Here is a 15103-nt window from a genome sequence, read left to right as displayed (position 1 = left end):
CACGTGTGCTTCAGTTACCTATGTGCGTGCGTGCGTGTGTGTGTGAGTGGGTATTGGTGTGTATGTTTGTGGGTGGTATGTTGCTGTGGATGTGTTGGGTAAAACGTGAGTAGTGTTTCTCTCTCTCTCTCTCTCTCTCTCTCTCTCTCTCTCTCTCACCTTCCATAACTCGGCGTGGCTTGGTTCCATAGGCTGAGAGAAAATGTATACTGGACTTGGGAAATGGAGAAAGAGAACCCAAATTGGAAACTAGTGCGATGGGCGGGGCTGAGCTTGAGAAACTACGGAACACACAGAGGGGGCAGTGAGAACACCTAACATGTGGCTGAGAGAGAGAGAGAGAGGGAGAGGGAGAGGGAGGGAGAGAGAGAGATATATACCCTGCAATCATTCCGGTGCATTACGATAAGAGACAGTCAGTGAGAGCAGACAGTAAATATAAAGCAGGAGGAGGAGGAGGAGGAGGTGTAGCTAGCAGGATTAAGCCTCGAATTTACGATATCATCTCACGGGACTCGACTCTGCAGGACTGGACGAGGGCGAGAGCGAGGACGAGGCCATCCCATCCATGTCCCAAACGACCCCGGGAAAGGCAGCGCCAGTTTTTGCTCCATCACAAACTGAGGCGGTGATGGAGCGGTAAAGCTGGGCCCTGCATTACCCTTCCCTCCCTCCCACACACTCTCTCTTATCCCTCTCCCTCCACACCTCTCCCCGCCTCGTGTCACGCTCACTCGCTTATTTCTGGAACATGCTACAGATTTAAGCCTTGAATTTTACGTTTTCACGCTTCTTGCTTCCACCGGCGTCTTGAGAGAGAGAGAGAGAGAGAGAGAGAGAGAGAGAGAGAGAGAGAGAGATCACAATCAAAAGCAATTCTACTTATGTCTCTGTCTGTAGATGAGAACGATTCCATTCCTGGGCAGAAACGTAACGCAAATTTTCCTCTTCCTCGTGGACATCACAGCAGCGACATTGGGTTTACTTCTTAGTGGTAATTCCTTTCTTCATGTCGCGGTGGCTCCCCGAGTAGTGGCCCCGCCCCCTCCCATTGGCAAGGCTCCAAGTTAAAGGTGGGTTGGTGGGTCTGCCAGCGAGCGCCCAGCCACCGTATAGCTCTCGCCGCCTTCACCACACTGTTGCATTACACACTCACCATTGTTCTGCCCCACGACCTCACTGCTCTCTGTTATAATTCTGCGTTTCTGTTTCTGGTGTGTTTGAATTTCCAGCGTGTCGAGTATAATGCGTGTGTGTTGTTTTAATTCACGTATCTGGCTTTGTTTTGTTTTGCTTCCTCTTCGTGTTGTGTTCTGCTGTGGCTCGCTGATCTCTCTTGCCCATCCTGGTGTTTGCTGGCGTCTCTGTGTCTTGTTGGTGGTGTGGCTGCGGTAATAGCCATCATGAAGGCGGCGAGATGTGTTTTCTTGGGTGTCTGAGTGTTGTGTTGCCTCGGCGCACGCTGGTGGAGGTTGCAAGGCGTCTTATTACTCTGGGTTGGTGAATCACGTCTCCTTTAAACTCGCGGGAATACTGGGATGAAATTAAACATACACGTGGTCAGTTAGTTCCGGTAAAAGACTGTGTGAAATGTATCTCCCCTCCCCACTTCTCTTTCATCCTGTCTTTTCGTCTGTCATTTTTGTGGTGTGTCTATCTGTCTGTGTGTCCGTTTCTCAATACTTTTCTTTCACCCTCCTATCTCTCATCTATCCATTTATCCTTTCATCTGTCTATTCCTATACATATTTCCACCTTTTTTACTCTCTCTCTCTCTCTCTCTCTCTCTCTCTCTCTCTCTCTCTCTCTCTCTCTCTCTCTCTCATCCATTAGTCCGTCTATCTATCCCTACATATTCTCATCTCTAACACCATCCTCCCTCTCCCATCCATCCTTTTCTATCTGCCTGTCCTTACTTATCACCCTTTCCACCGTCCTGCCTCTCCCATCTAGCACCTGTCTCCGTATGCACCCCTTAAACATTCCCGCGCCTCCTTCCCCTCCTGTCCCATCAGTAAACCGTAGGGGAGCAGTTTTGATTATTTACTTGTACTGGCTGACGCGGTGGTGGGTAACTCGTTTTAAAGAGGTTAGTTGACGTACCGTGCAGTTCCCGTCTTCTGTTTCGTCTCCGCTCCTTGGGCTAACTTCAGGCTCCTACTTCACACCTCACGTAATAGTTTGGAAGGGAAGAAACGCCGCCTTGCATAGGTTCACATTTAGAAACGCTTTGCTCTCTCGCCATGACTATTCTCCAAGGCCACAGAGATGATTAGCGGGGTTTTCAAAAGTGTTTCTCTAGTTAATAATGTAGAAATTTTGTCAATCTGCCTCTATAACTGTAAAATACCTTAAAAACTAGTATAAACTTAAAAAGAAGGCTTTGGAAATAGTGAAAGGGAAGCACAGAACTGTTTGAGAATACGAGGCTTTGACTGGTATTTGTGTTTGTGTAGCTTGGGTGTGTCTGCTTTCTTGTTCGTGTTCCTTATGTAAAATGATTCGGTAAAGTTTGGTCTGCCTTTACACTCCACGTAAATGTTTGGAAGAAAAATACCGCCTTGCATAGACTGGCATTCGTGTAGCTTAGTGTGACTGCTTTCTCATCCGTATTTCCTTATGTAAAATTATTTGGTAATGTTTGGTCTGCCTTCACACTCTACGTACATGTGTGAGAGGAAAAACGCTTGCCACAGTGCACAGTCTGGTATTCGCGTGTGACTTTTCCTTCGCTTATGTAGAGTCGGGAAGGTTTACTTTTGCTTCACACGCCATAGAACCGGAAGGGAAAGACCGCGGCATTGTATAGACTGGTATCCATGTGGCAGTAACTTGAATGTGACTTTTCTCTCGTCTATGTTTTCAATTTCCACCGAGATGTCACTTGCATACCTTGAATTGGAAAGGTTCTCTAATTATCTTGAAGAGGTGGGAACCCAGGGCTGTCTAAAGAATAATCAGGGTTTAAGTATGATCAACACACCCTGAGGCAGAGCTGAGCCGTCTCATCGAAGCGAAATGGAGAGAAGATAATGATTTTTTTCCCCCGCTTGGCTATGCAAATGAAGGTCGGTCAGGTTGTTGGCGAGGGGCGCGATGGCTGGGGGGAAAAAAAGACGAGGTGAGGGTGCGGGAAAAATACGGGATTAATTTTGAACTTTGAGTGAAGCTGCTCAGGTGTTCCGGGCCTGTTTGTTTGCTGGCCAGACCTCTTTTATTACCGCCAGGAGGCTTGATTGACGTGTGTTCTGTTTTTCGTTGTTTTAATGCTCTTTTATATATAAGATCCTTGTTCTTTCATTGTTTTTGTTGCTCTTCGTATTTTTATCGGGGACAGAAAGCCTCGTAAATGGCCATAGAAACAAAAAACACAAATACAAAGAAAAAAAAAAAAAAACAAGACTAGTTACTCTTTAAACGGTAGTTTGCAATCAGCTACTCCAACCAAAATAAAGACAGACACTAGAAATTATTGACTGATAGATTTAACCCCTTCAGTACTGGGACACACTTTTTTACCTTGAGATTTGTGTACGATTAGACCATTTTATTTACACTAGGCAAAGTTTATGGAGATCAAAAGATTAATGGTCAGAGTCTTCACTATTTTAATCCCCTACATGAGTACCTGAAGTTGTATAAAATCACCAAATAGTAAACAAAAAGAATATGAAAAGGCGTCATGGTATTGAAGGGGTTAAATAGAAGCCCACAATAGAAAGAGAAAGGAGAAAAGGAAGAGAAAGAAGCATCATAGTTGTCTACAGCAATTAACACAGGGAGGGTAGCCAATCACGGGAAGAGTTATCGTTGTCTGCTAATTACAAGAGACAATTACCTTGTTTATGAGGTGCCGGCTCGTTAGGAAGGCTTGCTAACTGCCGGGCTGGTGAAAAATGTAAGTATTGGTAACACTGATATGCTCTGATTCCACGCCATAAAAACCTTAAACACGTAATGAATTGATGTAAAACTGAGAGAGAGAGAGAGAGAGAGAGAGAGAGAGAGAGAGAGAGAGAGAGAGAGAGAGAGAGACTAGAGCACTGTAAAGTGAAAACAGCTTAGAAAAAACAAAAGAAATTAACACACACACACACACACACACACACACACACACACACACACACAGAGAGAGAGAGAGAGAGAGAGAGAGAGAGAGATTAGTCAAGACTTTCTCAGATTTTTGCTAAAACTTCTTTGATTCAGTTTCTTTGTTGTTTGCATAAAGTCTAGCATTGTCTTAATTGTTGATCCTCCCCCCTTCATCCACTGCTTATAATTCCTCCGAGGCAGGAAGAACACGAGAAGGATGAAGGTGATTGAGTTCCCTGTTATTTGCAATTTTCTTATCATACCATCAAGTCTATAATCCTTTCTCCTCATCACATTAAGTCCTGGGATCCCTTGTACGTAATCCTCTTTTGCTTACATTTCAATTCTTTGCCAGTTCTTCCGAGTCTTTTATTTTTTTTATCATGAACTTTTATCCTCACTCTTGCATGTTTATTGTATTATTTTATCATCCATTTAAATTAGTAACTTTGCAGTATCAGGTTTCGTTCAGTGTATTAGTTAATTACTATAATCGCCATTGACTGGATAACAGGATCATTACTCCAAGCAGGTCATCTGGAACAATTTAGGAAGCCTTGCACCTTCTTCATACTTTTCTCTTCCAAAGTTAGACAACTGAGAAAAAATCATTAAAAATTAAATCGATTTCCTTTCAGCATATTGCAGTATATAAGTAATCTGAAGCAAACCTTTAACGTAACGAGATCTTTGTTTCGATTCCTATTATCTTGGAATGTTTTCTATATATCTTTGTAGTAAATCCCTCAGCATATTTTATCCTCCTCTGCATCCATGTATTCTGTATCTATAGCCATCATGTCTTTAGCTTTTCATATAATATTTCCTCCAACACTAACTGGGTAAAAGAATTAATTGAATCGAGTCTGCTTCACGAATCACGTGTGTGGGATGCACTGCGCATGTCCCGGCGGTCTTGGGAAGGACGCGTGGCAGGCTGGCAGCAGGGGCAGCGGGCGGCAGGAGGCAGTAGTGACGGTGAGTGATTAATGTTCCCTCCTTGATTTATGTGTTTATATATTCACTCCATATTTAAACAGCGTGTAGATGAAGGTTCCGTGGACTAAAGGTGCGGAATTTGTAGGATATAAGAGTGAGGGAAGGATGAAAAATGGGATATTGTGAAGGACGCATGGACCAGAGTCTAGACTAGAGGGAGGGAGGAGGAAGTGGTGAGGAACTGAGGTTGTGTGCTTATACATTCACTCCATACTTGAACAGCATGTATAGATGAACATTCCACGGACTAAAGGAGTGGTGTTTGTAGATATGAGGGGGGATAGGATGAAGAACGGTTAATTTGAAGGTATGACGGTGACAGACAATGTTGCCACAGCGGGGAAATAATTCTATGTTATATCCGTTGCAAAATTTCCTTGGAAGAAAAGGTTTCCTTAGAAATATCCTTCGATGTAGAATTTTGTCCTTGTCATTATATGGATAAACATTATATATGTACTTATGCACCATCTAAATGTTTCATCCATCTGATCATTTACCCAAGTATCACACACACACACACACACACACACACACACACACACACACACACACACACACACACACACACACACACACACACACACACACACACACACACACACACACACACACACACACACACACACCACTACACACACACCACACAACACACCACTACACACACACACACACACACACACACACACACACTACACACACACACTACACACACACACACACATTAATACATACATATAATATACATACACACACACACACACACACACACACACACACACACACACACACACACACACACACACACACACACACACACACACACACACACACACACACACACACACACACACACACACACACACACACACACACACACACACACACACACACACACACACACACACACACACACACACACACACACACACACACACACACACACACACACACACACACACACACACACACACACACACACACACACACACACACACACACACACACACACACACACACACACACACACACACACACACACACACACACACACACACACACACACACACACACACACACACACACACACACACACACACACACACACACACACACACACACACACACACACACACACACACACACACACACACACACACACACACAGGCAGACAGACAGACACAAAAACAGGCAGACAGACAGACACAAAAACAGGCAGACAGACAGACACAAACACAGGCAGACAGACAGACACAAACACAGGCAGACAGACAGACACAAACACAGGCAGACAGACAGACACAGACACAAACAGACTGGCAGACACAGACACAAACAGACAGGCAGACAGACACAAACAGACAGGCAGACACAGGCACAAACAGACAGGCAGACAGAAAAAACAGACAGGCAGACACAGACACAAACAGACAGGCAGACAGACAGACAGACAGACAGACACACACACACACACAGGCAGACACACACACACAGACAGGCAGACACACACACAGACAGGCACACACACACACACACACACACACACACACACACACACACACACACACACACACACACACACACACACACACACACACACCCCGCGCCGCCTATCTCCACCCCACTCCCGGCCCGCTCTTGCTCCGTCCTGCCTGCACCCTCCCAGCTCCACCGTGCTGGGTCCCGCTGCCTCCCAGTGTTGTGGAAACGATTCTTTACACGTATTTTCTCGGGTTTCGCAAGTGCTTCTAGGTGTTTTCTGGACTCTGAGTATAGGAGGAGGTGGAGGAGAAGGAAGTGCAAGGAAGAAGTGGAGTGTGAGAGTGAGGGCGGACGAGGTGGTGTCACTCGCCTAACGTGCAAAAAAATCATCTCGCCGTAAGGGTAAGAATATTTTTCTTTTTTTAATGGAGTTGGCATTGTTTTGACATTTGATTTGTTATTAGCAGAGTAAAACAAGTTTCAAGTCACAATAGAGTCGGGACCAGCTGTGTTTTTGATTATCGAAAAAGTAACATAAATGTCACTATATAGAATATAACGTTTTTTAATTAGCACGCTTAAGATTGTTTTGTTGCTTGATGTAACGCGTAAAAAATATGAAAAACATGACCCAAGTAAAGATATTCAATAAAATTTAGTCTGACTAATCGTATTTTCAAATTCAAAATTTTTAACGGTACCAGAATACAAAACAAGAATCTTTAAACGACAAGGAATCTGTGTTTTCTTTATTTGTGTGAAATGTAAAAATTTTTCTTATTCAGAAAATGTAACATGACGTAGTGTGGCTGTGCTTTCCTTCTCGACATTATGATGTGTTTGTGAGCCGTTAGTTTGACATAAGACCGCTAGATGGACACCCTTTTGTAAACAATCGACTCGGTTACGTTATTATATTTTAGTTATTAGTTAAAGTATTCGTTGCGTTTAAAAGTGTAGTGCATTCCAGTGTAGGCGCCCTTTTTCTTCTCGTGATTTTTAAAATGCATTGCGTACGTAAATATTGGGCACAAGGGCACCTCAGCCGTGGCTTCCCCCCACAGGTCAGTCCACCAATGTTTTGCCTGCACTCCCCTCTGTTTCCACACCCAGAGAGTGAAGCAAAACTAGAATCAATCAGAAAAATAGATAAAATAGCCCATTACTGTGTTAAATAAGGCGATGGGTATGTATATCCCCGATCAGACCACCCGGCGCCCACCATGACCCGGACCAAGTCCCCGCCCCGCCAACCCCTGGCCCTCCCTGTGTCAACTCCGTCAACATTTCCTATCCATCCCTAGTGTTTCCCGGACATTTCCTGCTGTTTCCCACCAGAAATAGTGTATGTGTGTGTGTGGTGCCTTGTCAGGGGCGGGTTGCGCAACGAAGGATTACCACCTCCCTCCCTCCCTCCCTCTCTCTCTCTCTCTCTCTCTCTCTCTCTCTCTCTCTCTCTCTCTCTCTCTCTCTCTCTCTCTCTCTCTCGTTAACATGCCACTAGAACCATAAAAACACTTGAAAACCTGCATCACTTTACAAGAATGGTATTTTGAAACGCTGTGCTCTTACCATGACTTTTCCAAGATCACAGAGATAATTAGCTGGGTTCCCAAGGGTTTTTTTTTCTGTTATTACAACATTAAAAACATCTTTAAAAGGCCTTCTGAATTCATCTATGCTCTATTCATGAACGTTAGACACACAATTCATTACCTCGGGGAAGCTTGACGGTGTCTTCAAAATACCATGCAGCACCACCTAAACTCACTAGAAATTGTAACATACAGGAAAAGAGCCGTGCTCATGCTGTCCCGCCTACATATATATGCAAATTCAACATTTGTTTGAACTTATTGTTTTTGCTTCAGCGACATTTTGCTTCAGTGACACTCTTATCTAAAAAGTTTCACACCTCTGCACATCTTTGTGGAAAGCTGAACTTTTTAATATCTAAATGTATACAAACTTCCAGCAGGAAGGAAAAATAAAAGTTGATAGACAGAGTTTGGCCAGGCAAGGTGCAAGCACAGAGGCACAGTGCCTCAGAAAGATAGAAGGAACCCCATTATGTCTAAGTCTTCTGAGGGTTTAGGCCAGATAGGGTGAAGAATTTTTATTAAAGGCATGAAATTGTCAGAGGGAGGAAGAGAGGGAGGGACAAGTGTAGAATTGTCCAAGGTAGTTATTAGCAAAAGTTTGAGAGAAGAGTAAAACATTAGAGACATGTGATGGCAGTGATGTGCCATCAGGATGAAATGAAGTACTTTGTCATTGGAGATATTTTTGGGCTAAATGCCGTAAGCCTTTAGGCGAGTTAGATTTTGAAAAATTTGACATTTTTTGACAAAAATGTATTTAGCAACACAAGTAGAAGGAACCTTTCAGCACGTAAGTATAGTGGATTTGTTTGTATATATAGTTTGTGGATTTGTTTGTATATATAGTTTGTATCAGAGATGATTTTCTTTTATGAATTAATCATTGCTGTTATAAATCAAATGTGTTTATTCATTCATTGTTTGTTTTCATTTTGCAGGATCACTTATCAGTCATAATCCCAGATGATGACTGAGGACACAGGCCCGGGATGATGTGTAGCGAGTGTTGTGTTGAACGGCTCCAATGTTTAATGTCCAATGACAGACAGGCAGACAAACAGACAGGCAGACAGGCAGACAGACAGACACAGACAGACAGACAGACAGACAGACAGACAGACAGACAGACACACACACACACACACACACACACACACACACACACACACACACACACACACACACACACACACACACACACACACACACACACACACACACACCGCCTATCTCCACCCCACTCCCGGCCTGCTCTTGCTCCGTCCTGCCTGCACCCTCCCAGCTCCACCGCTGGCCACGATTCTTTACTCGTATTTTCTCGGGTTTCGCAAGTGTTTCTAGGTGTTTTCTGGACTCTGAGTTTAGGAGGAGGTGGAGGATGAGTTTAGGAGGAGGTGGAGGAGAAGGAAGTGCAAGGGAGAAGTGGAGTGTGAGAGTGAGGGCGGACGAGGTGGTGTCACTCGCCTAACGTGCAAAAAAATCATCTCGCCGTAAGGGTAAGAATATTTTTCTTTTTTTAATGGAGTTGGCATTGTTTTGACATTTGATTTGTTATTAGCAGAGTAAAACAAGTTTCAAGTCACAATAGAGTCGGGACCAGCTGTGTTTTTGATTATCGAAAAAGTAACATAAATGTCACTATATAGAATATAACGTTTTTTAATTAGCACGCCTAAGATTGTTTTGTTGCTTTATGTAACACGTAAAAAATATGAAAAACATGACCCAAGTAAAGATATTCAATAAAATTTAGTCTGACTAATCGTATTTTCAAATTCAAAATTTTTAACGGTACCAGAATACAAAACAAGAATCTTTAAACGACAAGGAATCTGTGTTTTCTTTATTTGTGTGAAATGTAAAAATTTTTGGTATTCAGAAAATGTAACATGACGTAGTGTGGCTGTGCTTTCCTTCTCGACATTATGATGTGTTTGTGAGCCGTTAGTTTGACATAAGACCGCTAGATGGCCATCCTTTTGTAAACAATCGACTCGGTTACGTTATTATATTTTAGTTGTTAGTTAAATTAGTTGTTGCGTTTAAAAGTGTAGTGTATTCCAATGTTAGCGCCCTTTTTCTTCTCGTGATTTTTAAAATGCATTGCGTACGTAAATATTGGGCACAAGGGCACCTCAGCCGTGGCTTCCCCCCACAGGTCAGTCCACCAATGTTTTGCCTGCACTCCCCTCTGTTTCCACACCCAGAGAGTGAAGCAAAACTAGAATCAATCAGAAAAATAGATAAAATAGCCCATTACTGTGTTAAATAAGGCGATGGGTATGTATATCCCCGATCAGACCGCCCGGCGCCCACCATGACCCGGACCAAGTCCCCGCCCCGCCAACCCCTGGCCCTCCCTGTGTCAACTCCGTCAACATTTCCTTCCATCCCTAATGTTTCCCGGACATTTCCTGCTGTTTCCCACCAGAAATAGTGTATGTGTGTGTGTGGTGCCTTGTCAGGGGCGGGTTGCGCAACGAAGGATTACCACCTCCCTCCCTCCCTCTCTCTCTCTCTCTCTCTCTCTCTCTCTCTCTCTCTCTCTCGTTAACATGCCACTAGAACCATAAAAACACTTGAAAACCTGCATCACTTTACAAGAATGGTATTTTGAAACGCTGTGCTCTTACCATGACTTTTCCAAGATCACAGAGATAATTAGCTGGGTTCCCAAGGTTTTTTCTGTTAATAATATGAAAATGTTCATCTGTCATTACAACATTAAAAACATCCTTAAAAGGCCTTCTGAATTCATCTATGCTCTATTCATGAACGTTACACACAATTCATTACCTCGGGGAAGCTTGACGGTGTCTTCAAAATACCATGCAGCACCACCTAAACTCACTAGAAATTGTAACATACAGGAAAAGAGCCGTGCTCATGCTGTCCCGCCTACATATATATGCAAATTCAACATTTGTTTGAACTTATAGTTTTTGCTTCAGTGACACTCTTATCTAAATAATTTCACACTTCTACACATCTTTGTGGAAAGCTGAACTTTTTAATATCTAAATGTATATACAAACTTCTAGCAGGAAGGAAAAATAGAAGTTGATAGACGGAGTTTGGCCAGGCAAGGTGCAAGCACGGAGGCACAGTACCTCAGAACGATAGAAGGGACCCCATCATGTCTAAGTCTTCTGAGGGTGAAGAATTTTTATTAAAGGCATGAAATTGTCAGAGGGAGGAAGAGAGGGAGGGACAAGTGTAGAATTGTCCAAGGTAGTTATTAGCAAAAGTTTGAGTGAAGAGTAAAACATTAGAGACATGTGATGGCAGTGATGTGCCATAAGGATGAAATGAAGTACTTTGTCATTGGAGATGCTTTTGGGCTAAATGCCGTAAGCCTTTAGGCGAGTTAGATTTTGAAAAATTTGACATTTTTTGACGAAAATATATTTAGCAACACAAGTAGAAGGAACCTTTCAGCACATAAGTATAGTGGATTTGTTTGTATATATAGTTTGTATCAGAGTTGATTTTCTTTTATGAATTTAATTAATCATTGCTGTTATAAATCAAATGTGTTTATTCATTCATTGTTTGTTTTTTCATTTTGCAGGATCACTTATCAGTCTTAATCCCAGATGGTGACTGAGGACACAGGCCCTGGATTTTGTGTAGCGAGTGTTTGCGTTGAACGGCTCTAATGTTTAATTAACATGAAGGTAACAGCGTGTGTGGTAGACAGTTGAGAGTGAAGTTGTGACAGTCTAGAACAGCAGCATTTCTTAGAGTAGAGTGGTTGGGCTTGAGAAGTCAAGTAATTTTGAAGGGATCACGAGAAACAAAAGATGGATTGCTGCACCTCTATGCTTTATTCATTTTATTATACATACATACTAGGGGCATGAAAATACTCTGATATATATATATATGCTCTATATATTGTTGTGTGCAATATATTAATTTCTTATTATATTAATATCATATATTGGAATTATTTTCCTATACAGGAAATTAAATGGAATTTTGTAATTCAGAACAAATCTTTTTTGAAGCACATCTCTGCCTAAAAAGCAACATTCCTTCAGTCCATCCATCATCAATCTGCAGGTGTGGGTCAGTGTGGTGGGCAGTGCGGCATCCCTGTTCAATGTGGTCTCGACGTGTCGTCCTGGTGGTGGTGGTGGTGGTGCTAGAAGCACTTGGCCAGCTGGGGGCAGTACGGCTTGTCACAGGAAGGTTTGCATGGCTCCCGGGCTTCCAGTGCTTTGAAGAGCAAGGGCTTCTTGCAAAACGTGCATTGCTGTAGAAGAAATGCCATGTTAGGGACAAAGATCTAGTGAACATGAAAATATGAGTGAGGTGAGTAGTGGTCTTGATGTAATGCATATGAAGAAATGATTCAACATAATATAAATATTTGAGTTCATTCGAGTACAATATCTTTCTCTGTCTTTGCTTCTGTAACTTCAAAGGAAAAATGACTGACTGACATCACTCGCAGTTCATTCCAATACCTCAGGACAAGTGGTGTTCCCAAGCGGCATGTTGAGTTCCTTCCACACCACCAGCAGGTCCTGCACAAACTTCTCCATCATGGGCCTGGTATGCTGGGGTGTTGGGGCGAGCCGCAGCTTCTCCTGGCCCCGAGGCACCGTTGGGTAGTTGATGGCCTGCACATAGTGGCCGTAGTTCCTTATGAGCTCATCAGAGATCTTGGTGCCCAGTAAAGGATCCCCCACCTGGTAAAATAATAGTTTAATATTAGTAGCTACTGTAATATTTAATAATCAGTGAAATGTTTAATAATTAATGAAAAACGTCAATATTTTGTTATTATAGTCATGGCAACAAAATCCAAAACTTGTCTCGGTTTAAATTGATGAATCTTATCCAAAAATCATCTCGGCTCTCCCCTCCTCCAACAGTAAAAAATGGCATCATAGACCAGCAGGCAACCAAGCAACAACTGAAGTGGCCAGTCTTGCCCACAAGGCCAGCTCCAGCAATAACAACTATACAGCACTTCCTTGTCCCGACCTCACAAAGGCCAGAAGAGGGATCTAGGTGGCCCCTCCCTTGAATGTGCACAGGTGTATCTGGCAACCGGGGAGACAGGAAACTACACCACCTTGAACCAACACGTGGTGATTCTACAGGAGACATTAACATCTGTCAACTTCAAGTGGTGAGGAGGGCCATTTGTCACCCGAGTTGTTGCACCACATCGTAGTTCTAGTGCTCAAACTGCAGGTAGGAGGCCTCCCACTTTTAGTGCATAACAGCTACAGTAGGTAGCAAAGGTTCTCATCCTTGTGTCCCACATCAACCTCCTTGTGATGGGCGACTGCAGTGACCACCTCCCCATAATGCAGTTACATCCCCACCCAACAAAATGGGGTGCCACCTTGCTGTGTGTCACATTCAACTCAACACAGGTGAGACCATCCACAACCACAGGGGAAGGGCTCAACCTCACTCTGGTGTCCAGCACCCTCACTGACTGAGCTACTTGGCAGGTATCTCTCTCTCTAGTGGACTACAGTGCCCCTGTCCTCATAGTGCTCACCCCTTACCAGCATGGGTGGGGCTCAAGGTGCTACGAAAAGAAAGAGTATCAAAGGAAGAACTGTTGAGAAGAATGGTTAGTGAAAGAACTAATTGTGAAGATTCAATACAGATGAGATTTCTAGGATGTGATGAGAAGAGGAAAGACAAGACGACTTAAGAAGCTCTTAACATGAAGAATCCCAGGTAACAGAGCAAGAGGTAGTAGAAGAAAGGTACACATGGATGGGATAAGAACAGGTGGTGAGAGGAGATATGCATGTATATTAACAACTACAAATGACAGAGATAGAGGGGTGTGGCAATCCATGGTCACTGATGTCTCTGTAAGGGGTCCGCATTTCATTCAGTAAGGTAATATAAAAAAAAGTCAGTACTTACATGTATAGGAATGATGTGGGAAGGACAATGCTCCACCGGCAACCCGTTTTCTATTAGTAATGACCTGAGGTAGCTCACGGCCTCCTGGTGCTTGGCTCGCAGGGCGCGTCCCTCCTGCCCACTTAGGATAGTGACAGCGGCCAGCCCCCCAGATACCACCGTGGGCGGCAGGGAAGTGGTGAAGATGAAGCCGGCTGCGTAACTCCTGATCATGTCCACCAAAGCTCCATCCCCAGCAATGTAGCCCCCAATGTTGCCAAAAGCCTTGCCTGTGGAAAGGTGGTAGTCTTAAATGACCTAATTTGAGCTTTGCTTCATATAAGGTGTTCCTGGTTAAATCCTTGTTTGTATAATAACTTCACACAACCATCACTGGAACATTTTCTTACATCCTAGGTGCATATTCTCATGTAACAAAATTGATAGAGTTTGACCCCTTCAACATAACATATCTGAGGGCGTGCATACTAATCATGGCTGTGTTCTGTTAGATGATGTATTTTTTTCCCAGATACTGTAACAGCCACTCTATAAATTGCCTTTTCTATAAAATTTGCATGTGTAATGATGTACCTAGTATGAAAAATCACTATTATAATTCTCTTTGTAAACAAAAGCGAGAAAGAGTGAGTGAGTTGGGTATCCCATCCTCTTCCAGCCTGGATATGGTGCAGAGGCCATTTCCTATTGCCCAAAGTGAAGAAGGTTAAAAATACAGTCTGATTTGCTACAAAGTATAATATCTACCATTTTGTATGAAGAGGGAGGCCATCACAGAGCATCATCAACTTTCCGTAATTAAACGTCTCTACTTACCTAGAGTTCCTGACACAATATCAATCTTGTGGTGCAGTCCATCCCTGTCAGCAATCCCGGCTCCCTTCTCTCCATACAGACCCACGGCATGCACCTCATCCACGTAGGTGATGGCGCCATACTTGTGAGCAATCTGACCAAGAAAGGCATTGCTATAAATTGTAGTAGACAAAGTGGTTCCTGGATTTAAAACACATTGTAGCTTACT

At 43.3% G+C, this 15103-nt stretch overlaps 1 protein-coding gene and 1 long non-coding RNA gene across 7 annotated transcripts in view; one reads left to right on the top strand and one right to left on the bottom strand.

Moving 5' to 3' along the window:
- Positions 1-9547: 9547 nt before the first annotated feature.
- Positions 9548-12723, top strand: LOC123512244. Of its 2 annotated transcripts, XR_006677049.1 has the most exons (4): positions 9548-9671; positions 11747-11852; positions 12241-12492; positions 12606-12723. It is a non-coding gene; the product is annotated as an uncharacterized LOC123512244 (long non-coding RNA). The 2 variants fall into 2 exon arrangements; XR_006677048.1 differs by lacking the exon at positions 12606-12723 and having other exon boundaries at positions 12241-12493.
- Positions 11980-15103, bottom strand: part of LOC123512243 (5-aminolevulinate synthase, erythroid-specific, mitochondrial-like) — a 36410-nt gene continuing 33286 nt past the window's right edge. For all 5 annotated transcript variants that reach the window (XM_045268503.1, XM_045268501.1, XM_045268504.1 and 2 more), the window contains 4 exons: positions 14896-15028; positions 14080-14348; positions 12648-12872; positions 11980-12433 (listed from right to left, as the gene is read on the bottom strand). In XM_045268503.1, the coding sequence (XP_045124438.1) occupies positions 12323-12433; positions 12648-12872; positions 14080-14348; positions 14896-15028 (738 nt within the window). In that variant the 3' untranslated portion in view covers positions 11980-12322. The remainder of the gene's footprint in view (positions 12434-12647; positions 12873-14079; positions 14349-14895; positions 15029-15103) is intronic.

Source organism: Portunus trituberculatus, chromosome 33 (genome assembly GCF_017591435.1).
Source record: "Portunus trituberculatus isolate SZX2019 chromosome 33, ASM1759143v1, whole genome shotgun sequence".
Lineage (NCBI taxonomy): Eukaryota > Metazoa > Arthropoda > Malacostraca > Decapoda > Portunidae > Portunus > Portunus trituberculatus.
The sequence above is the reverse complement of the archived record's forward strand: the minus strand, read 5'-3'. Positions and strand labels throughout refer to the sequence as shown.